This window comes from Mastigoproctus giganteus, chromosome 14 (assembly GCF_048544385.1).
Source record: "Mastigoproctus giganteus isolate SK-2022 chromosome 14, ASM4854438v1, whole genome shotgun sequence".
NCBI classification, from domain to species: domain Eukaryota; kingdom Metazoa; phylum Arthropoda; class Arachnida; order Uropygi; family Thelyphonidae; genus Mastigoproctus; species Mastigoproctus giganteus.
Window position 1 is genome coordinate 76650922 of NC_143588.1, and position 24887 is coordinate 76675808.

General features: G+C 38.3%; 1 protein-coding gene across 1 annotated transcript in view; it reads right to left on the reverse strand.

Moving 5' to 3' along the window:
• Positions 1 to 24887, reverse strand: part of LOC150075259 (glycine receptor subunit alpha-2-like) — a 111940-nt gene that overhangs the window by 62585 nt on the left and 24468 nt on the right. The window contains exons 4-5 of the mRNA XM_090388415.1: positions 7611 to 7693; positions 2757 to 2821 (exon numbers count right to left, since the gene is read on the reverse strand). Coding sequence (XP_090244541.1) covers positions 2757 to 2821; positions 7611 to 7693 — 148 coding nt within the window. The remainder of the gene's footprint in view (positions 1 to 2756; positions 2822 to 7610; positions 7694 to 24887) is intronic.

A 24887-nucleotide genomic window follows, 5' to 3' on the forward strand; every position in this document is an offset into this window, starting at 1 on the left:
TTAAATCCCACGCAGTAAGTACATCGTCAGCAAGAGGTCACAATCATGGTGTAATTAATGTAGAAATGGTTCTTAGGTTGCATCTATGATTGACCAGTCTGGGTTTGAGGTGGAGGTAGAGCTGCAGCTGCAAGAGGATGAACATATCCTTGGAATAAACTGGTGGCATAGTTCAGAAGGGCAGTAAAAGTTTCTTCACTGCTTACCAGGAGATGAGTAGGTTGTGTTGATTGGAAATTACTGGTTATGAGGAGCTGTTGACATAGATCTAGTTATATCAAAGAGCTGCACATAAGATGAGTCTTGTCCTCAGGGTCCCCACAGGATTTGTCATCATTGGTTAGGCCTAGTTCCTTAAATTTGCGTGGATGGATCAGTGGCTAGTGATAAGGTATGTAGTTTCAAGGATGGGTGTGAACCAGATTAGGATGCCTGTCTGGAGAGAATTTTTTGATAATCATTCTTTTGGATTCCTGTGTCCATCTGATTTGTCAAAGAATGTATAGTTCCTCCCAGAGCTGCTTCCTCTCCACCTTGATGTTTTGGTCTATTCTTGTAACAGTTCCTAGAAATTCTGTTTGTTTGTCTTTCCTGACATAATGGGAAAGGCTTTGAAAGATGATATACAAATCAATTGGGATGCTTCCCAATTACTTGCAGTGCTAGAGGTGAGATTGTGTAACATGTTCTGGTAAGTCGAAGGAGGAAGAGGCACTGAATCTGATTCAATTTCTTGATAAGTGATTTTGTTTTTATGCCTAAACCAGACTGGGATCCTCCCATAGGCCACAATAGGGAGAAAGACTGCTTGGTACACTAGATGGAGAATACCCCCCTCGGGGCCCCAGTCAGTTCTGGTGATCCTGGCCGACATTGGCCTTGACTTCTTCTTTTGTGTTCAAGATGAGGAAAGAAGGACCACTTTTGGTCAAGAATTATTCCAAGACATTTCACAGAGGCTGGGCATTCTAGGGATTTACCCTTTAGCTTTATAAAAGGGGGGCCTGTTTGGGTGACGTGTGCCTTTGATGAGCAATATTTTTGCCTTGGCGGTTGAGGTCATGGTAGTCCATTCTGAGAGAGCAGAGAGGACAGAGTTTGCCTGCCTTTCCAGGGTGGCTCTAGTGTATCCCCCAACCAAAAGCATAGTGGTGTGTTCGAAATTGAGAGTAAGCCACTCATCTAATACCATGTTCCGTAGAGCCTGGCCCAAGATGGATTCCTGAGTGCAGCCTCTAATCGAATTTCTGGTATTACTGTGAAATTTTGTACAGACAGTAAGCCTCCTGACAGAAGTAGCCTTTTAGGCATATAAAGATTTCCGAAAAGTATTAGGCTTTTGTCTGACTCGTCTGATGACCCTATGCCACCAGACAGTCAAGGGCCTGTTTGAAATTGATAAAGATTGCAAGGACATATTTAGTTGGTGATTCTTCAGCAACTTGAGAAATGTGAAATAGAGCATCTGTGGTGGACTCCCTGACATAAGCCATATTGATTAGGGATTGTAAACTTTTTTCCAGTAGTAGATTTGAACCCTTTGAAGGATTAACCTCTATAGAGGCTTGCCAAGGGTGGGGAGAAAGGTGATAAGGCGATATGTGGTTACTGCATTGATGATGACAGATACTTTTGGGGATAAGCCTGACATTTGCATGCTTCCAGATGGATGGCAAGAGCCCCTCCCTGAAAGATGAGTTAAAAGATCTTTTATGGTGTCTGGGGAGATGGTCCACAGATGCTTTATTGTATCCCCTTAGACCAGGTCCAGGCCAAAAGTTTTGCCAAGCTTAATTTGTTGAAAGGATTGGCCAATTTCCTCTTGAGTTAAGTCTTCCTTGTGCCACATTGGAAGGTCTGGAACTTATCTCTAATGATGTTAAGTTGATCCTACGAGTCTTTGTCTGGGTTGTCCGTGATGATAATTTAGTCCATTATTTTGTCCATGGTGTCCTTCCAATTAGTGATTTCTAGTGATCCCTCTTCAGTGATAGAGTTGATTATATCTAGGGTGCTCTCACGGGGAGCACAGTTGGTGCAATCGCCGCCCCCCCACACCAGGTGGAAAAGACATGAGTTCAAGTCCAGTCAATGACGTGAGAAATTTTTAAAAATCCATAAAAACTTTTTCACAACGTGGCTGAGTTAGTCGGTCTCAGGCGAAGGGTGGCATGGTTTTTCCTCCAGGAAACTCCAGTTTTTCCTGGCAACAGGCAACTGAAAGACATTATATACGGCGTGATATGGCCTAAATTGCTAATGCGCCTAAAACCCTACAAAGTCAACAACCAACTAATAAAGCATGGTGTCTTCCTCGAAAAAATAACTAAATTGCAACATGTTAAGCTAAATAAGAAAATATTTTCAAAAATTTACGTTTAATTATGAATATAAAAAAAAGAATAAACAAAAAAGAAATTTATATTTAAATTTCTAGAAATAATCTCGAAGTACATACTTGCGACTGGGTTACATGCACATTTGAAAACTTTTAGTGCAGGCCTACATTCGAACAATCTTGAAGAAGCAGACTGATGTGCCTGCCTAATTTGAAAATATCAATAATTTTCAAATTCTTTTGAGGGCTGGGTAAAACCTTCACCTGTATCGTTAGCTGTACCTTGAACATCTCTAGTCTAGGCCATAATTCGGCCCATGTCATTTAGATCATGATATTGCGCTTCCACAAAATATTTTTAATTTCTAATTAATTCATACAACCTGCACATGCAAGATCGAGAACGGGTGTACATTACCAGACTGGACTCGTCAGGGGAAGCCATAGAGAAGAGCTGTACCGTCACATTGATTTTCGTAGACTCTAAAAAAGTGAAGTAAAATAGCATTGAATAAGTATCTAAATTGCAAACTATATCTAAAAGTCAGTGGCCTTTTTTTTTACCTTGGCAGTGGCCTTTTTCATTGACCTTGGCAGGTAGAAAGTTAAAAAAAATCACTTAAAATATTACTAAAAAACATTTTTCCCTTTATTTACACACACACACACACACAATACAGCCTCGAGATATGTACATCAAATTATATTCCAAATTAACTGAGTGATCACTGAATTATGACCACCTACACAATACTTCATAGGTCCTCCTTCTGCTCTCAGTACAGCAGCTATCCGACGTGGCACTGATTCAACAAGATGTCGGAAGCGTTCGGGAGGTATGGCCAACCAAGCAGAGTGTAATACGATCAGAAATGCAAGTATGGAGGTATTTGGTGTATCCAGACTCCTGATATACCTTTCTATAGTGTCCCTAAAGTGCTCTATGGGATTGATATCGGGGCAAGTTCGGAGGCCAATCGATATGCTGGAAGACAGAACTGTGTTCCTCAAACCATTCCATCCCTTTTACCCAGCCCTCAACAAGTGCCTGATGGCTCAGCACATTGTCACCTTGGAAGACACCATCGCCATTCGGGAAAAAGTGTAACATAGTGGGGTGTACACAGTCAGCAAGCAGTTGACGATAGCGGAGACAACTGATATGTTGTTCGACATGCACCAGGGGTTCAAATTCCTGCCAGTGAAATGTGCCCCACACCATACAACCGCCTCCACCGGCCTGCACTTTTGATACCATGCATGATGGATCAAGAACCTCATGTTGTTGAAGCCAAATTCGTACACGACCATCCACGGTGTGGAGTAAACGTGACTCATCCGACCAGCACCTTCTTCCAGTCTTATAACGTCCAACTTGCATGCTCTTTGCACCAGGCGAGTCTTTTACGCCGATGAACCTTGAATAGGAGAGGATACCGTAAGGGAATCTGCTCGTATAGCCCATACGTGCAACGCGTGGTCATGCCAGATATTGCGTCTGCGCGGGTAGCACAGTGGTATCGTCACCGTCCTCCCCACACCGGGTGGAAAAGGCCTGGGTTCGAATCCCGTCGATGACGCGAGGAACTTTAATGGGCTTTTTTCACTCCGTGGCTGAGTTAGTCGGTCTCTGGCGTAGATAGCAAGGTTTTTCTCCCCAGTAACGGGTTTTTTCGTCCAGCAAAACAGGCAAATCGATCATAGAACATACGCAATTTACAGACACAAATATGGGTTAATGCATGTAATTACGGGCAACCCTAAAATAATAATAATAATAATAATAAATGCCAGATATTGCTCCGGGTTGGCCCATGTTGTATTGAGTAGTCAACTCTTCAACAGTGCTGTGCCTGTACGACTCGTCGGACCCAGCGCTCACCTCTAACATCAACCTTTCGCTGACGTTTGCAGTTTTGCCGTCGGGTCGTCTGATTATTTTGACGCCAGTCCTGGTACACTTTAACTATGGCAGCTCTCGAACACCCCACCAGTTCAGCTGTTTGGGAAATCAAGGCACCAGCTCATTGAGCACCCACAATCTGTCTTTTATCAAAGTCCGATAAATTCTTCCTTTTACCCATCACGCTCGGAATTTTACTACCTACAGAACCACTGACACCTTATCTATGCTACGTAGGTCGACTAACTCCGCACTCTCGTGCCTCATGCGATCAACGGGTCGCATTCAGTTTTCATAGGGGTGGTCATAATTCAGTGATCACTCAGTGTATATTTACATATATTTAAATGTGCTCTGACATAACTTTTAACCTATGCGTGCGTGAGTGTCAATGTGTTCTTAAATCAGGGTGGCTCCCAGGCATAACCCCAACTCCACTTTGGATGTCTCTGATAGTATAGAATCTACAGAGCGCACCTGGAAATGTAAATTGTGTTACCTGGGTCTATTATCACTGTAGCGCAATTCGTGAATGAAATCCCGCACCCACCAGATGTAACGCAATACTGGTGGGTGCCAGCAATCCCACTCCCCAGTTGCCCATACCAGGGAGCCAGCAAAAAAAAAATAAATAAATAATAATAATAAATAACTATTAGTCTATAAGCAATATTCTCTGGAGAGCACAACCACAAACTTCAAGTTGAATCCCCCAGGGCCTAGAACAAAACTCCAAACTCACAGTTCAATTGAATATCTCTTCATTTGCTGTCCCACAATCACTGAAACATCAAAATCCAATAAAGATACCATCCAGCACTCTCGCACCATGGAACTGTCCACCATGGAAAACAGAAACACTAGAGTACCAGACCCAACACAATGAATCAAGTCCAGAACTCCAAAATCCAGAAGTATTCCTGATCACAACACAAAAACAACTAACCACAGCACCAGATCCAACACCATCAATCAGGTCCAGAACTCCAGCCGCCAGCCAGAGTTATAAACCAATAGGTGAAGGCAATGTTCTCCAAAATGTCAGATCCAACACAAGGAATCAAATCCAACAAGATACTCCATAAAGACAATCCACTCCCCAGATTAACCCTTCAAAGAAAGGCTCTAAGAACAGTTCTTCAGGCAAAAACAGCAACTGAAATCCTGTTGTCCACTTTCCAAACATAGACCAAAAGAAATTGCACAGTGATCACTATTTTCTAAGCCCAGATTGACTTTTTCCGAATTCAAAATAGAATCTCACATAAGAAAAGATGTCACAGTAACATCAATATTAGACACTCCAGTCACAGTTGAAAAAATGAATGGGTTATTTGGAAGGTTTCGAACAACAAGATTATGAGATAAAATGAGGTCTTCAAACTGGCTTCCTCTACATCAGTGAAACCACTATGCCAAAAATATGATTTTGTGTTAAAATCAGCAGTCACAATTAGGTTATGGGATGCATATCTCAAACAAATATTTTCCGATTTATGAAGCGCTATCTGAATATCTTCAGTTGGTGGGCAATACAGTGATCCTAGACAAAATGAAGAAGCTTGCGAAGACACAAGAATGCTGGTCACATATGCCGAACACAAACCTGTGATTGAAGTAACCACGAGGTCTTGATTAAAAATTAGTAAAAAAACAGCAATGAGTTTTTGAAACAGTGATTTTGGGCCTCCTTCTGATCGGGGCCCTAGGAAGATGCATTTTTTGCCTATAAGATAACGCACCACTGCCAAAAGTAGCATATAAAGGTCAGTAGTTAAATCAAGGTCAAGGTCTCAGTTTAATGTGAAAAAAATAGACATCACAGATATCAATTTACAGTTAGTGTTATTCGAGTACTAATACAGTGGTGGAGTCCGTGCAAACATCTTTAAGAGCATTCTGTGTTGAGAAAGCAATAATGAGAATCAAGTGAATTGTCCTTCATCCCATCAGCCACCCCTTCTGCTGATAAAGGAAATTCAGAAACTAAATTGAAGTTTTGAATTTAATTTTTAAAAAAGTCTAATAAAATTCTCATAAATCCCTGAATCCTCGTCAAGAAATTGCAAAAAAGGACTTCAGAGTTGGAAAGAGAAAGAAATCTGAATGATCAAGTCAGTAGAATATGGTGGATGCCGCACAATCTGGAAGTCCATTGCTTTGAAATTTTAGTATTAGTATTAGTATCTGCAAATGACTCCAAGAAAGTAAGCTTATACAGCATCAGCCAAAAAAAAAAAAAAAAAAAAACTATCCACATCCGTCCAACGCCTCCAAGATCCAATCAGATCTCGCAAGTGCCTAGTCTCCAGGCGCTGCAATTTGCAGAAATGAACCTTTCTTTGTAACAGCACCCTTTTGTTCCCTTCACCGATATCATTGCCCTTCTCTACACCCGTTCCAGTAAATCTACACCCTTTCTAAAATGAAGACCTGTACACTCTACTCAAAATTCGACCTAATCATGGCCTTGTACAAAAGGATAATTGCCTCCTTATCCCTGCTAGCAAGGTTCCTTTGTATCATTGACAAAATCCTATTAGCTGTCCTGGACATTCTGCAGCATCATCCTTGATGGATCTGCGATAGGCACAAATTGTCAAATTTGGTCCGGAGAAAACCGTTGGGTGCACGATGAGGAATCACTTTACCCATTAAAGATTATGGTATAGTGTGGGTTTACGGCACACACTGTTATTAATCTCTCTTTCTTTGAAACTCTTAACAACAGAGGCATTTTGAGACATGCACAATTAACGGTACACGATACCGTATCCCACTGGGGTCAACCAAAATTATTCCAGATTGATGAGGGTGGTTTACATGGAAGTATGATATTTCTATGCGGATGGTGCTTCACCTCATATTGACAATAATGCCAAACAGCTCCAGAACCTTCGCAGAAAAGCAATTATCAGTCGCCATTTTCCACATTCCTTGCCTCCCGACCTAACTCCAGCATTATACACAAGTTGAGAAAAATTACTAACAGCAGTGCTCTAATTATGCAATTGTCTGTTTTCGCTTGTATTGTTTACAAATGGCTATAATTTATTCAAAAAAATTCCTAATTATAATTTTTGGGCCTATTTTCTCATAAATATACCGTACTTTCTTCAGTTCCGTATATTTGCAATCTTGCGGATAATTAAAATTTCGTTCGGAATTAATGCGATTAATTAATAATTTACACGGACTCTCCGACGTAAGCAGGAAACAAAAATAGTTATTCACCTCTAGCAGTTGACTTCTTTTTCTTTAAAAAAACAATGAACTTAATTACTCTGATAAAAACATTACACTATAACCAATGGTATAATTTTTTTCAATAATTACTCATTTAAAACTAGAGGACGTTTGTATACTTACTTTCTGGTCGAATTCTTTTGTCGTATTTACTAGAATCCGAAAGAACATCCAAGAGTTGCTTGTCATTTCCTTCATAGGAACTACTGAAAAAAAAAAAAAAAAAAAATCTCTAAGATATACTGAGTTGATATCTGAAACAACCAGTGCGTTTCAAAAAAAATAATAATAATAATAAACATTCAACGTATTAAAATATACAAAAAAACTACTTAATATTTAAAAAGCAATACCCGTTGTTGTTTTTTTTTTTTTTTTTTTTGTTTTTAAGTTTTACCTGTTCCTCCAGAAACCTGGTCACTGGAAGAGGAAAACACCAAACACCAATGACTCAATGGAAACAATTCATAGGAGCATTCAGAATCAAATACTGTAGACCCAAACAACCCTCATCTTATTATTCGAAGTGTGCGTGAGTTTAACCTATCTAAGGTAGAGGGAGAGCTTTTGGCATCTAGGCAAAAGGGTACTGCGAAAAAAAGATATAACTATATCTGTAATTTGTAAACGACAAAAACAACTTCTTTCATATTTTGCTATGGAAGATTCACTTTGTTAGTGTAACGATGTTGATTGACTGTATGATTCCAGTGGACTAGAACATAAACCAGACGAGTGGAAGCTTTTATTGACTCTTCGAAATTAATGCTAAAAGATATCCTGCTCCACAATAGAAACAAAACATACATACATCTATAGTCTATACCAATCGATTATGCTGTCCACATGAAAGAATCCCACGAGAACATGGAACTTTTCTTACGAAAAGTATATTACGATAAATATATGAGGCATACCGTAAAGATTTCAGAGTTATCTGTTTCCTTTTAGGTCTATAATCTGGCTGTACAAAATGTTGATGTTTGTTGTGCGAGTGGAACAGTTGAGCGAAAACCATTGGTTATAGAACTAGAAGTTATAACGTTATAGAATTAGCCCTTTGGATGAATCTTGTGCCAAAAAAGAAAAACCATCTATAAGTCAGTTTATCGAAGAAACATTTTTTTACCACTGCTTCACATAATTTCGTAAAAGCTACGGACAGAAAAGCGATGTCAAAATTATATCTTCTTTTCTTTCTACATTTATAACTAACCCTTTCACGTACTAGTGATCTCAGAATCAAAGAAGATGCATTCGTCCGTCTGCATTCGATCGATTACTGAAAGTTGAGCAGTTTGAAAGAGTTAAATTCTTCAGAACTGCAAGCTTGGAAATCCTTCTGAACATCTTAGAATTCCTTCGTGAACATTGTCTGGGCAACAAAAGAACAAACAACTATTAACAAACAAATGAAATAGGCTCTGCATGTGACAAAATAAAAGGCAAAACAAGAAAACAATTAAGTCTAAGAATTAAAAAACCGCCCAATAAATTTAGAACAGTAAACATCTCATTGATTAGGTAACATTACAATAAAACTTTGCGCTTTGCAACGTGGTTATGAGCAATCACCAGGATTCGAACCCAGGCCATTTTCATCCCTGTGAAAAAAAGCCTTGGTTCGAATCCGATCTTCACTGGAGAAACTTTAATCAGTTTTTTTTTTTTTTTTTTTGGCAACATCGCCAAGTTAATTGGTCATAGAAAAGAATCGCATGGTTTTATCTCCTGGAAAATTAAAGCTTTTTTTTTTAGACCAGAATTAAAATTAGTTTGCTGAACAAATTGTCATACTAAGTATACAGGGTGTTTCAGTTAAACGTTTCAGAGCTTCTAAGAGGGGTAGGGTACATCCTGATAACTCGAAATCATATAGCAATGTGGGGTCGGAAATGCTTTCCTGAAGCGGTGTTGTACACAGAAGCACCATAAAGAAAAGAGACCGTAAGTGAGAAATCGTTTTAATAATACATGAAAAGAAGCAAAAGGTACATGGATTAAAGTAAGTGTTCGAAGTTTCTTCAACCTCGTATTGCTTTCGCACAGTGGTACCTTGGAAAATGTGCTACAAATCCCCTTTTTCCTGCTGAAGTGTTGTTTTCCGATGAGGCATCCTTCACAAGGGAAGGAATTTTCAACACGCATAACGACCATATCTGGGCGGTCGAGAACCCGCATGCAATACGACGTCGTGCAGCACAGATTCGATTTTCGGTCAATGTATGGGCCGGTATTATGGGAGATCACCTCATCGGACCTTACCTGTTACCGTGTCGTCTAACCGGACCTATCTACTTGATCTTTCTGCAGCAAGTATTGCCACAACTTTTGAGAGATGAACAGATTTCTGCATCGACGCAACAGACAATGTGGTTCCAACACGATGGAGCCCCTGCCCATTATAGCGGAGATGTTCGTAACTACCTGGATGTCACATTTGGTCAACAGTGGATCGGACGTGGTGGTCCCGTGCGTTGGCCTGCTCGGTCACCCGACCTATCATGTCTTGATTTTTATTTCTGGGGTCATATGAAATCGCTAGTTTATGACACCCCTGTTGACAATGCTGAGGAGCTGGTTGCAAGAATCGCAGTAGCTGCCGAAGAAATTCGAAATTCGCCTGGAGTATTCCAGAATGTTCGGATGTCCATGCGTCGGAGATGTGAGGCGTGCATTGTAGCCCGTGGAAGAAACTTCGAACACTTACTTTAATCCATGTACCTTTTGCTTCTTTTCATGTATTATTAAAACGATTTCTCACTTATGGTCTCTTTTCTTTTTATGGTGCTTCTGTGTACAACACCGCTTCAGGAAAGCATTTCCGACCCCACATTGCTATATGATTTTGAGTTGTCAGGATGTACCCCTGTTGACAATGGGGTAAACGTTTCAGAACTTAGAAGTTCTGAAACGTTTAACTGAAACACCCTGTAGACATAGTTTTCAGAAACTGGACATTACAGCTAACATGGAATGGCCAAGAATAAAAGTTCCGGATCTCGCCACCGGTAGGTATATTCTTTATTCATTACAAATATTGTCCAAAGTCGTAATACGAAAGATATCCGAAAGGCCAAATTCAAGGTATAAATCAGAATTTTGGCAAGTTCATGAATAGCAGGCGTTTCTAACTCAACTAGTGAGTTAAGGCTGAAGAAGTTGTAAAACTGACGACGCCCACCCCCTAACATAAACAGCGATGTGGCTATGCTACGGGAAATCCTTAACTTATCACTCTTCTAAACAGGTCTATTAGGAAATCCCAAACAGTATTAACAAAGTTTGATAATTCTGTTTGGGATTTTTTTTTTTTTAAGTTTGATAGTTAAAAATAATGTATAAAAATTAAAATAATGTATTGAAAAGTGATCATTTGGTACAGAGTATGAGCCTCAAGCAGTATATAATACTGTTCATGCAATTACACAGAACATTTTGATTACGAGTCACATTTACAGATTCAATAAAAAATATGGACCTATAAAATATGGACCAGATGTGAGCCCCTTCACGTTTGTCCGTGAAAGGGGCTCACATCTGGTGAGTATGGGCTTGGCACACTCAGGGTCCTGAGCTGGATATCATCATTCTTTTCTTTTTTGGTGATTCCTTTCTACTTCTGACTCTTGTTTTCTCTCTCTCTCAGGGTAATTCAATTTTTTTTTTTTTTTTTTTTTTCGGCTGGTGCAGCATAAGCCTCAGGCTTCCTTGCACCATATGGCTAATAATAATAATAATAATAATAATAATAACACGATCATCATGTCAACCACAGGTATAGTGCCAAAGACCCTACATAACGGCCTAGCAGCAATAGGTCTCCCCCAGCGAACACCTACAAGGAACTCCAGAAAGTCGCAGTCCTGAACACCTGTAGGATAGTCAGAGAGTTCCTCGACCAACAGTAACACCAGACATAACAACAACCACCCTGTGTATTTGGTAGCAATACCCGTCACGAGGTAGAACCCCCAATCAGGGAGAAATAATATAAGAGCAATAATAATAATAATAATAATAAAGAGCTGCTCTCACTGTAATTCATGGATCGGTGAGTGAATGGGCATCGTCTAGCGATGAAAATCTCATTTTAGGTGTGGGCTGCTTACTCCTTTAGCTAAAATATCTGATACTCCGTAATCTAAAATTAATAATCATGTGGATGTTCGAGGACATCTCAGTAAGACTTATTTTCAATGCTTTCGCTATCATGAAAACGCCCCAGTAAATTCCCAACAAACATGTAGCCTGAAAATGCATTTTAAGCCTCCCACTGACTTTCAGCAGTAGCGTGCAGCAATGCCAACTAAATTTCCTCCTACGTTATATAGACTAACATTCTTACTCGCTAATGATTCATACTTGAAGAGAAGTACAACAACAAATAATAAACTCATTAACAAAACGAGATCTTACAACAAACTGCTGTTAATCCTCCAGTACAGTTTTTGTTGTTTGATATCAGAACTTGTTTTATTTAGTTCTTTGCTTTTTCAGTAGGTGGCGAAGCACACATGGAAGTAACGAAGAGAACTGCATAATTTATTGCGGTTTAGATGTAAATAGTAATTAGAGTAGTTGTCGTTATTCGGAAATCTGATGCCTTAGAATTTAGAATTCAAAAGCAACACGGAAGGCCATGATAAATAATATAAAGGCCCATAGTGACGTGACTGTCCCATGTATATGCAGCATTTTTTAGCATTTCAAAAATTCATAGGTGGATCAAATTTTTAAAATACATAATTCCATAGAAAGAGTTGGAACTATTCTTTTTTTTTTTTTTGCTCAAAAGGAAGCAATAATTTATTTTTGAACACCAAAGACAGATTTCTGGTAAAGTGCTCATCATATTTGTGCTATGAATAATGCGTATTAAAACGATTTCATGCGACTGCCTTGGTACTGACGTGTGAGAGCGCCAGTTTACGGAGTCTCATTTTGATCCGGGGGCACCATCTAAGTTTTGTACACTTGGCCATACTCTATTAAAAAAGAAAGGCGCTCGATACCAAGGTGGTTATTTATGACCACTGTCCTTCAGAATGCGGAAAAGACCTGGATTCGAATCCATTTAAGCATTTATTATTATTATTATTACACCATGGTCGTGTTAGGCGAGGATTATAATGTTTTAACCCGGTCACCCAGCTTTTCATCAAGAAAAACAGGCAAACTGGCAATACACTGACACCTCACAGCTTTAGTAACTTGGCACAAAAACGAAACACTTAGTACTGTATTTTATTTTACAGATATTAAAACTATACCAATATACTATAATGCAATATTACATTCCTTTACTTTATTGAAATTATTATTATTATTATCTATTTTCATAAGGGCATCTGAAAAATACACATTTTAAAAATTAAGTGTTAAATTGTTCATATTATCAACATGCTGCTTTCTTCAGAATGAAGAGGAATCTAAGCCGGTAAGAACCAAAGTTGTGTAGGTCAAATTAACACTCAAGTTTGTTGTTGTTGTAGGGCAGAGGTTCCCAACCTTTCTCGGTTCACGGCGCCCTTAGTGTCCCAGTAATTTTTTCACGGCATCCCTAGGACAAAATAAATACCTAACACAGTGATTTTCGATCTTTTAATATATACCTATATAATAATTTTATTCTTTATATAGAGGTACTAAATAAAGATCAATTATAGATCATCACAAAATTAAAAAGATACGGTACAGTGGATATTGTACTGTACCCTTTAAAATGTACCCTTTTATAATGAAATAAATATATAAATTTCAAAATAATAATAATAACTTTAAGTAACTTAAACCCAAATCACACGGTACCCCAAGAATGTTGTTGCGGCACCCTTGTATGCCGTGGCACCCCGATTGAAACCACTGTTGTAGGGTTTAGGGGCATCAGCAACTTAGGCAATATTGTGCCGTATATGATATCTGTAAATTGCGTTTGTTCTGTGGTTGATTTCTGTTTGTTGGGGAAAAAAACCCAAGTTACCGACATAAAAAAACCATGCTACCCTTTTTCACAACGTGGCCGAGTTAGTCGTGACCGACTAACTCGGCTACGTTGTGAAAAAGCCCATAAAAATTCTTCAAGTCATCGACGCGATTCGAATCTTTTCCACACGTGTGGGGAGGCCAGCGATTCTACCACCAGTGCTACGGACGAAGGCACTCTTTCAAGTATTTTAGTGTTTTTAGTACCTCACCACAGAAAAATCAAGATACACGATGTATCTTTTAGTAGCTGTCATTGTTATAGTAAAAGAGTTGAAATGTCATAGATTACTAAAATTGAAAACATGTTTTCTAAATGGAAAAAAATTACTTAGGCCACTATCGTATTTAAGATTTATAAAAATGCATGAATTAAATATAACACTTAATTTTTAAGTGAAATAAGAAGTATGTGTATTAGTCATTCTACCTCGTAAGCACGAGGCCTTTGCCCTTAAATACTTTATAGTGAAATACGAAGATAAATAAACCAATTAGAAAGTACTGAGACTTTATCAGTAAAAATATTTTTGAATAGAAGAGAAAGGAAAACACAACGTAACTAAATTTTTCGGATGACTTTTAACCCATTCTTCAGGTAAGTCTAAAGTTCCCTCATCTGCTTCCTCAGTTAGTGTGACAGAGAAGAGGAATAAATGGCAAGAATTTCATCCTATTATTTTTCTTCAACTTCGTGACTGGTTGTTCAGTTATGTATTTTTCGTTTGTGATAATTGGCAACGATTTTAATAGCTTATAAATTCAAATGCTAAACCAAATATTTTCTAAATTGAAAATTTATAAAACTTTATACAGGACTTAAAAGAGTCCCTTTATAGAGGACTTAAAAAGGACGCAATTTTTTATACAATTTATTGCATCTTTAACAGTGGCGAAACTAAGCAATTCTAGTTAGGTTGCACATTATATATACAGGGTGTCTCAAAAATATTGGTACAAACGTTTAGGGGAGGTAGGTAACATCTAAAGGAATGTGAATCGCGTAGGAACCCATAACCGGACACGTCACGGGAAAGTAGTAGCAGAGGCACAAGAAACAGAAATGACACAAAACAGTAGAAGAAGAAAATCTTTATTGTACAGTAAAGATACAGATACAATAATGTGCCCGCCACAGCCAGGAGGCCAGGGGCTTGACAATGATATAGGGTAATATAAAAATATGTACAGTATAAAAATTTGTGCAGTATAAAAGATTACATAACAATTAAAAACGTAGCATTAGCCATTCAATAGATATGAGTATGTACATAGTTATGAGGCAGACAGTACACCAAGGTACGTACACATTCATATGTACAAAGCACATATTTAAGCATATTCACACAAGTCAGAATATTTCACAGTGCCAAATTGATGTTCGGTATTGCATTTTCTTGTGAGACAGTTCGTCGATTTGCCTGCGACGTGCCGTTATGCGCCTCATAGGAGATAGCAGATGGAGATATCAGTATGAGTCGACATCAGGGGCCAAACAAAAGGGGAACAAGTTCGGCCAACGAGCGCCTGTAATTTCTGCAGGTCAACTCCGATCATTAGCAGGGCTTGTACTGTAGGAAGTACTTGTCCAGGTAGGAATCTATCACTGATCTTCAGCCTGTTCCGTTGTAGCTGAAGAAGAGGGGTGGCTCGTAAGGAAGGAAGTGGAACATGCCACTGGCATATATCCCAGAAGTCAGGGGAGTTGATTTTGCCAACCAGCATTTTGACTGTGGTCACAGTTCTCCTCATGCTGAATATTTGAGGCAGCCGCGGGATTTGGAGTTGGTCAGCCATGCTGGTGGTCCTCTGCTGAGGGGGGAGTCGATGTTTGTGGGTTGCCCACTTCAATATCCAGTATTCACTGGCGAAGATGGGCTTCATGAGAGAAGGTACTGCGGATGCCCATATTTCAGAGGCATACAGAAAGGTAGGATACACAATGGTTTCCAGATATCCGATTGTGGTTCTTGGGTCCGTAATTAGTGACAAACATTTATTTGACATAATATTAACAGTGGAGTACGAGATGGATGCATTTCATGATGTTACAACAGATGCTCGAAGGTTCCACCATGAGACGCGATGCATGCGTGACACCGACGCAGCATGGATTGGCGGACACGGTCGAACACACCTGGAGTTTCTTTGACAGTAGCAGCAGCGCAGACGAGTCTCGCCACGAGATCCATTTCCGTCTCCACAGGCGATTCATACAGAGGCTGACGAAAATGAAGACAGGTGAAAGAAACATGCTGCCAGTCTTCTGGGCTGCCTCAGTTACAAAGGGAGTGTCATATATGTCAGAAGACGAAAATCGGAGGCATACCATCCTGACTGCATAACACCGACCGTAAAGTTCCCCGCCGGTCAGATGGTCTGGGGATGCATAAAAAACAAAGGATGGGACGAATTAAGTTTATTAACGGAACGGTGAATGCAGAAACCTACACTGCTATCTTGGAGGAGTGCCTGAAACCTGTTATTAGGCATCACCACTGCATTTTTCAACAGGACTCAGCACTTTGCCACACAGCAAAACTGGTAAGTTTTATTCTATTTAGATTTAACGATGAGTTTGTCTTCTTGTCTCACAAGGCTTAAAGCATACATACATCAATAAAGATTGGTGTATGTTTTGGTGTTTTCCCTCGTTTTTCTCCCTTAAGGTGCAGTCATACCTCAGAAATGCTGGCATTACAGTATCGGACTGGCCCGGCAACAGAGTACATTTGAACCCTATTGAAAATTGCTGGTACATAATGTCGTCTAAAATTGCTCAGAAGAAGCCAACAAGTAAGATTCAGCTGCAGGAGAGCCTTGTAAGGGTGTAGTACCAAGAAATTGGGCAACCGTATATCCAGAAGTTGATTAACTTTATGCCAGATCGTTGCAAGGCTATAATTGCAGCTCGAGGAGGAACAACAAAATACTGAGGACTTATTTTGCTGATTTACAGTACATAATACTATTACGTTAACTTGTCATTTCAGTTTGTACGCATAAATGCAATAAAATGTATGTTTGGTTGTCATGATTGCCATTTGCATGATTTCTCATATTTCTATTAATTACGCATTTCACCCTTTGGGAAGATATTTATGGCAATTAGGTATATCAAGTGGAGTCTTTTTATTGTATTTCATTAACAGAGATATATATCCCATCTAACAAATGCATTTCGAACATTTCTGCAACCCACAATGCAGCGCAAAACATATTATTTGCAAAATTCACAAGTGATGCAGTTTTTTTTTTTTGTCCGCCACTGTATATAGAGTTTGAACTGACTTGCACAATATGGAATTCTGAGAAATCAAGTGCTGTTTGAAACACGAAAGAAGCTGTTGTTGTTGTTTTGGTTTTTAGGAGCATTAGCAACTAAGGCCATATTGCTCCGGGGATATGCGGTGGTCATTCCCTGACCTTTCCGTATTTGGTGGGCACGGGCTCGAACTCCGGTCTAATTAAGAAGCGTGTGCTCCTCCTGCCCACCTGGCTACGAAGGCGCCACGAAAGAAGCAATAGTAAAGTTAATGTGCAATGAGCCACGGAGAATAGGAGTTCCAGGTCATTTGTTCTTTGCATGATGGCAAAATCTCGTTTCTTAGGCATGTTGCAGGTGCATATAGTCCGTTCAATAGAGGAAACTGCAGTGGAGAGTAGATCAACTTTGACTTTGCATTTCTTGTAAGCAGCATTGTTTTTGGGGGGGGGGGAAGGGGGTGGCGCGTGTCTACTACTTCAGTCATAGCGTGCAGTTCATATTATTCATAGTGTATCATATTGGTAAGTGTGTGTAGGGCAAATGAGTGTTTTGAAGGCTGAAAAACCTGCAATAATTCATAGGGAAATTTTGCTCTGCCTGACTAACTACAACTTTAACTGAAGAGATTTTTTAAGTTACTCCAGTCAATAATGATGAATAACAAACCCACGAATGTCATTAGCATTAGCATTAGTTGAGGCATATGATGCAAGGAAGCAAGCTTATACAGCATCAGCCAAAAAATGCTTTCCCATTTCTCCCATCCGGTGACTCCAAATGTTTGTCTAGTTCAGCCTTAAATTTATTTAAGCTATCAACTTCCACAACAGATGGAAGTCTGTTCCAGCAATCAACTACCCGCTCGATAAAGGCAAACTTCCGCACATCTATTCTTCAACTGTCGTTCCTCAATTTAAATCTATGCCCCCTCAGGTTCTTAATCTGAGCAAGCCGAAGAACCCCATCAGCACTGAGCCTGCCCAAACCATTCAAGGCCTTATACACCTCAATAAGAACACCTCGCAGGTGCCTAGTCTCCAGATGTTGAAACTTGCAGAACTTAAGCCTCTCTTGGTAAAAGCATCCCTTTCTTCTTCTCACCAATCTTGTTGCCCTTCTCTGTACTCGTTCTACAGGTCATGGAGGACTTTTCCTTACAGAAAAGTAAGGAAAGGGAGATCCGTTTCATAGTCACCAGGTTTGCCAATTGGACATATTTTTAGACTTATATAAGAGACAAGGTCTTCATTGATCCAGTCCGTAAATCAGTTTGAAGAAGAACTAGTCCTTGCTGTTAATTAAAATAATTACTAAACAAATATGTGCCGGCTTCGATTCTAAATAAATAAATAAATTTTCTGAATGGCCAATACGATAGGGTCAGAAGAATTTCCATCTACAGTACATAAATTATTAAAAGGTTGTTTATGCGTGGGTAATGCACTTCCGTCATTTCTACTACCCAGGTAGTATGCATGCATCGTTTAATTATGGAAGTGCATTACCCAAGCATAAACAACTTTTTCATACTCTTAGACATTTAGTCAAGAAATATATTTACACAGATTATTATTGTTAACAGTGGAAAATATGTTTCAGGGATATCATTTAGATTTGAACACAGCTTGTGAAAACTATAAGCTGATAACTTTAGTACAAATCTTTGTTGAAATGGAAGTCTGTACACAATTACCAGTGTAAGCAAAATGAATAATATCAAGGGAACCTTTTCGTGTGGGGTAGAATGAATATTATACTCTTATTACCTTTTCATGTGGTGGGAAACAATGGCATTTTCTTCAGTATAAATTTTTAAACTACAATTTATTTTCGGAAACATCCAGTATATTTTTGCTTAATGTTACTTGAAGGGTATTTCTCTTGCATTTCATGCATCAAATATAGAGTTCAAAATGTTAAATAAAAAATCAAATGTGCAGAGTAACAGAAAAATATTTATAATGGCATACACACACACACAGGACCTTTGACAGATAGCGGGGAGGTAGAAGTTCCCAGTTTTGGGAAACTTAAAAGTGGTAAAAGTTCTAAAAATCATAAATAATAAACAAGTTATTTAACGGTATTTTACATTTCAGGGAGTCCGATTTTTTCTTAAATTAATTATTTTTCTCTGTAATTAATAGAAGTGAAAAGTAAATACAGTTATCTTCTTATCAATTAATTACTAAGATTATAACTTTATAGAACACTTAATAAATAAAACTGTATAGTTTTATGTTTTCTAAACTTGACTGTTTAGTTTAATTATAACTGTGTAATATTTATTACTCTTCTCACATATACTTTTAATCCTCATTTATACACACACACGTGTGTGTGTGTGTGTAAAGGTACGTATTCCTTTATCTTTAGTCCTCCCCTCCCTTTTCTTTTCGGTGTTTCTTTATTTAACTACTGGTTTTTGCTGTTCAATTCTGCTGACATTTTAATTTTGATATGTAACTTAATTTACATTACGCATGTATATATACAGTATTCACAAGCAACACTACGTGCAGGAGCATTACATAACAATACACACGAAGCATGCACGAATTTGTCTAAAGCTAACAATATTGGTCACGGTATTGTGGATGGTGTACTGTATCAATGTCGCGATATTTCACATTATTTTTGCATTAAAGCTACATTTAATCTATGAATTTCTATTTGTCCGATTTTAATAAAATTTTGGATGGCTCGACAAATCTTTCTTTCTAAAAAAAAAACTAAATAAAATTTCATGAAATCTTTCCACAGGAAGTAAAGTTGTTACATGCGGACGACGGGACAGACAGACAGACAGACGGAAGGACATGCATGAAGAAAATAGGCGCTTAGCGCGCATATATATCTTTCTATACATTAAAATAATTTTCCTCCTAGTGATATTTATTCAGCCAATGGGAGAAGAGAGATGTGGGTAATGTGACAAATACTAAAATACGTAACAGAAGCTTGTTTTACTGTGGTAAAACAAGCTTCCGTTTAAGCGTGATCACGCGCTATGTTTATCTAACATGACCACGCGGTACCATTTTTGATTTCCACTTGTAACGTATTTATGTATTCATAACAGAGGAAGAGACATACACAGTGTCGAAAGCTTCTGTAAGTATTATTTTACTTTATCAAAAGAAGCGAAGCCCTCTAGTATATATATATGCAAACGCACATAAAAATGAATAACTAGGATCGAAAAAGGGGGGAAGAGACTTCAGTGGATGAATTTGTAACCCAAAAATTAGCAAAGTTGATTATTTCTTTTATAATCATAGTAAACTCTAGGTCTTTCGTATAGTAATAAAAAATATAGGTCCTCATCACCTTAATAAATACCGGGTAAAGCAAGATTTTCAGAAAATATAACGCCATACATGACACTGAGGAAAACTCCGGAGGTAAAAAAAAAAAAAAAAAAAAGTGCTAGTACAATTTTCATAAATATTTCGCACCACATTACCGGATGGGATGACAATTCTTTCACTATTGATTACAGTGTGAACTTTAATTAAAAAGATCAATGGCGAGCTCACTGTCTAATAAAATGGCGTGGTTTAGTACTGATGCTGGGAACTGCTTATCTACATTGCTTTTCACTAGAATTATAGTAGCATCTGCAAACCACCCTGGACTGGCGAATTGTGTACCAAGTTATTTTCGTTAACAGTTCATTTGCATGATATGATTTCTCATCCCCAATTCCTTTTAAGAACTTTGTTGATCAACGTGGAAACAGTATTGATTATTTTGTTTGGCCTTATAACGCTGCGAAGTTCACAGACTTGTTCTAGATAGGTAGCTACTATAAAAGCATTTCACGTTCTTTCTTCTCAAACAAATCGTTCATTATTATCTTTATTTTCTCCTAAGAGACACCCAGTTACGGTGTTGACCAGGGAACACAAACAAACATAAATTATACATATTATCACTTATAATTTATACATATCGTAATACTCTTATACATATTATTGTCGTATTATAAGTTATTTTTACATTCAAAGCATAATTTGTAATTTTACGAGAAATTAAAGAAATATTTAACTATGTTTACATCTACACGACTGTTTACAGCAAAACAGCATAAAATAACAAATATAACAGAAGTGCCAGTGCGAAAATAATACAGTATGATGAGTATGATTAGGGTTGCCAGATTTCTATGACTGGATTAAAGGACACTCAAAAATAATTAATGCTACTACTCTCCAACTCTCACTCCATCACTTTCCATCGCAAAAAAGGAGAACTGAATGATTTTTTAGTTAATAATTAAACATTTTGTTTATATTTTTCATATTTTGGTTTAAAAATTATGGTTTTCATATTGACTATAAATATTTGCAAATTTTAGTTTAATTTAGAATTTAAAATATTCCCCATAGAAAACTATGGTAAACCATGGTTTTCTATGGGGAAGGATATGGATTGATATATAAGGACAATGAACGATATGGATGATATAAAAAGCATGAATTAATCCAAATATTTTAATGCAAGTTTAGTGCATTAATTGATATCAAGCTAAAGTAATTTTAGGTAGGTGAAAAAAAGCAAAAAAATAAAATAAATAAATAACGTACTGGTTTAATAGCTAGAAATCATTCACATTGAACATATTTTGTACTACTTCGCGCAGCCTTAAGAACTTCGGTATCATTTTTAATTCTCTCAGAAAAATCTAGACAATTATCTTTAAAATTGAAGGAGATCATTGGTTCGCTTTTTATGAATGACACTGAATATCTATTTCGCTCATCCCTCCACTTCGAGTTCGTTACACTAAAAATCCTTTATGAATTTGCCGAAGTCCTCAGCACTGAAAAAAACATACGAAAGAACCTTGAAAATATTTGAAAGCTTAAAATTAGCACTTTTCAAAACGAAATGCCATTGACTCGAACAAGTTTTAAATTTTTCAGAGGTCGACAATGGCAGCAGATTTAGTTCTTCCACATGATATTTTTGGTGCAATTTTTGAATAATTGTAAAGTTTAGAGTTCCATTTCATGCTACAATCTAATGAGTTATAAAAATGGTGACGCTTAATTGAATGATAAATATCAGTTATTTCAGCTGCAGTAACTAAATCCTCTTCTTTCGTATTCTTTTTCACAAGAAATCTATCAAGAAGTTTTGAAAATTTGCCGATTATGAGCTTGTGAGTCGTTATGCTAAGTAACTGCTAAGTTGCCCATATAACCAACTTTAAATACATTTCTGCATAGCAGACAACTCGCTTAATGAGGATCATTTGTTGAAGCTAGCCATTCGTGTTCTTGCTCCCAATTTTTGTTATAAGAACAAAGCCTCTTCTTCTTTTTTGTGGGAAATTCCATTTTTGATGGCTAAAAAATATGTTTTCAAAATATGTTTGTATATAACATGAAATATATAGGTGCCTATAAATGAAATAGATAAATGTTTGTAAAGTTATAGGAAAACAGTTTAAACAAAGCCATTGAACTTCATATTATACAAAGCGATTTTCCCGATACCTATGATTTTATTAATTATCTATCAGTCGCACGATTTTCGTGAAAATTAGATCATGGCCACACAGGTGCAAGTTTTTATGCTTCTCAGTGGCTGATTTTGCATTTGAGGGTTTTTTTAACATATCCCCTTGTTAAAGCTTTGAAATTAAACCGTAATTTTTGTCGATTTGGGGTGGGCCCTGCGCATGTGGGGTCCGAAGCGTAAGCCTCCTACGCCTGTGCAGAAATACGCCACTGCCATTACGAGGCACAGGCATTGAAAAATGAAAATAAAGGAAAAATTGCGTCCTTTCTCGTTTCAATAAAGGACAAGGACAGTTTGGCTAAAATTAAGGATTGTCCTTTGAAATAAAGGGCGTCTGGAAACCCTAAGTATGATACACATTCAGTTTGTTTTCCCAAATGCATTACACTATTCATTTTCTGCATTCTGTTTTCTTCTGTGGGCTTGCTCGCAGCATTTATAAGTGGAGTAACACATTCTGATAAACTTCCGTCCTGTAGTTCTTCTCTGTGCAAAGCCTTTCTGGGTCTACTTGGGGATCGTTGTAGATCTTGATAGAGTTGGACGGAAAAAATCGCTGCAGACTTCCCAGCTGCGTGTGCCCTACTAAGTGGAGGTGATGGCGTTTTATTCGCCCACCTTTGCATTATGTGAGGCGAAGTCAGCAAGTACTGTATTCAACTTTCGGTAAGTCGAGTCTCCCAGTCAGTAGTTTCGCGTGTGTATTAGAATGTTTTTTATGATGATAGTGTGTGTCCACGGTGTGACATCCAAGTTCGCATATAAAATAGCCCTTGAGACGGTAAATGGCTGCGCAGTAATCCTGTTTAACCATCTCAGGACCCAGTACTCTAATCCTAGGAAAGCTTTGATCGTAATGTCCGGGGAAGAGGACCACATCTGAGATGAGTAGAGAGGGATAGGTATGATGCATCTTAAAATGTATTTCTTAATAAGGTCAAGGTTCCTAAAGCTCACCAGCTCCTGTCTGGAAGTCCATAGTGTTACATACGTTTTTTTCTTTACATGCTCGAAATGTGGTATGAAATTCAGGTTTTCGTCCCATTTCAGACCAAGATCCACATGTATCTGAACTTCTTTGACCTCGGTTCCATTCACGCGGATTGATATGTGGTTTTTAATTATCTTGTTGGTGAAAACTATCTGTGCCGTCTTGTGTTCATTTAATTGGAGCCCAGTGCAATTGCGGTATTCCTCCAACTCGACGATTTTCGAATTTGCTTCATTGTTGCATTGCAAGGCTGTCTTCTGATCGTTCGAGGTGATGAAAAAATTAAGTCGCCTGCATAAACGACAAATTGTTTTTGATTTTGGGCCAGGGAAGGATGTAGTCCTGCCCCAAAGAGCGTAGCAGAGAAGATGCCACCTTGAGGTACTCCCTTGTTGAGCTGGTAGGTCGCTTTTGGAAGTTCCGTTAATGGCAGTGATTTGTCTCTCCCTCAGCGTGCTAAGACGTGTCCAGTTATGGAAATATTCCTGTAAGGTGATATTAATAGCCGAGATGGAAATACTGTCAAAAGCGGATGCAACGTCTAGGAAGACATAGTGGCATAGTGTTTTGTGAAAGGAGCCACCTGTGGTTTCCCACATCTGCACCATGGTACTTTGTGAAGAAGTACAGAATCTCTGTAAAAGCCAGAAAAAGTGTAATATCTGGTTTCTGCCAGAGTAGTGTTATGTTTTGTTGTTGTGTCTCTGGCTGCTCGGCCGCAGAGCCCCTAGTGGTTGCCCGCCACCACCACTGGGAGGTGAGCCAGGCTGCCCATTATACTCTGGCTGGAATTGCTGTCTGAAGTTAAGGGCATGTTGGATTCGAAACAGTCTACATGAGATTCGTAGTAGTCAATCTTTGTGTGATCGCTGAATGGAGGTACTCAGGTCTATGATCGAAGCGGTGATGGTATTTAAGATCCATTTCTCATATATTTTTTTAAACTAGCATCCAATTGCAGTAGGCCTGTAGTCTTTGGCGGATTTAGGATTTCTATTTTTGGCAACAGCTTTATTGCTAAAATACATATTCCCCTAAGTGGTCTTCACTTAAGATTTTGTGGAAAATATGAAGGAGCCGGCCTATGATGTGTACGCTGCTGATCTTAATCATGAAGGGCGTGAATTTATCAGGCCCAATTGTGTGGCTTTATTCTGGAGGCTATTAACTGCGCCTTTAACGTCATCTTTAGAGATATTTATTTCAGAAAATTCTACATCGACCTCTGTTTTCGGGTTACACTCCAGGGAATTTTTTTAATTTGCTAATTGCTTCTCGGATTTTCTGTGTTGGCCTCACTTTCAACTTGATTTTCTGCCAGAGGAGTTCCAAAGATGGCTTGGGTCCTCAAAAGATGTGCTCGGGTATTACATCACTTCGTCTTTTCTTATTAGATATCCTTCTTCCTTTTTTTTAAATGCAATCGTATTATGTTACAATGGACTTGCCGTTTCATTCGAATGAACTGTGCTCTTGCTTGTTTATACTGAATATAATCATGTGGATGTTCAGATTTTTCAATTTTCTGAGTAGTTTTTGCTTGTTCTTGAAAGCATATTTTAATTGTGGACTAAGCCATTCCTTCTTCCTTCTTCTTCTTCCTTTTTTTTAAATGCAATCGTATTAT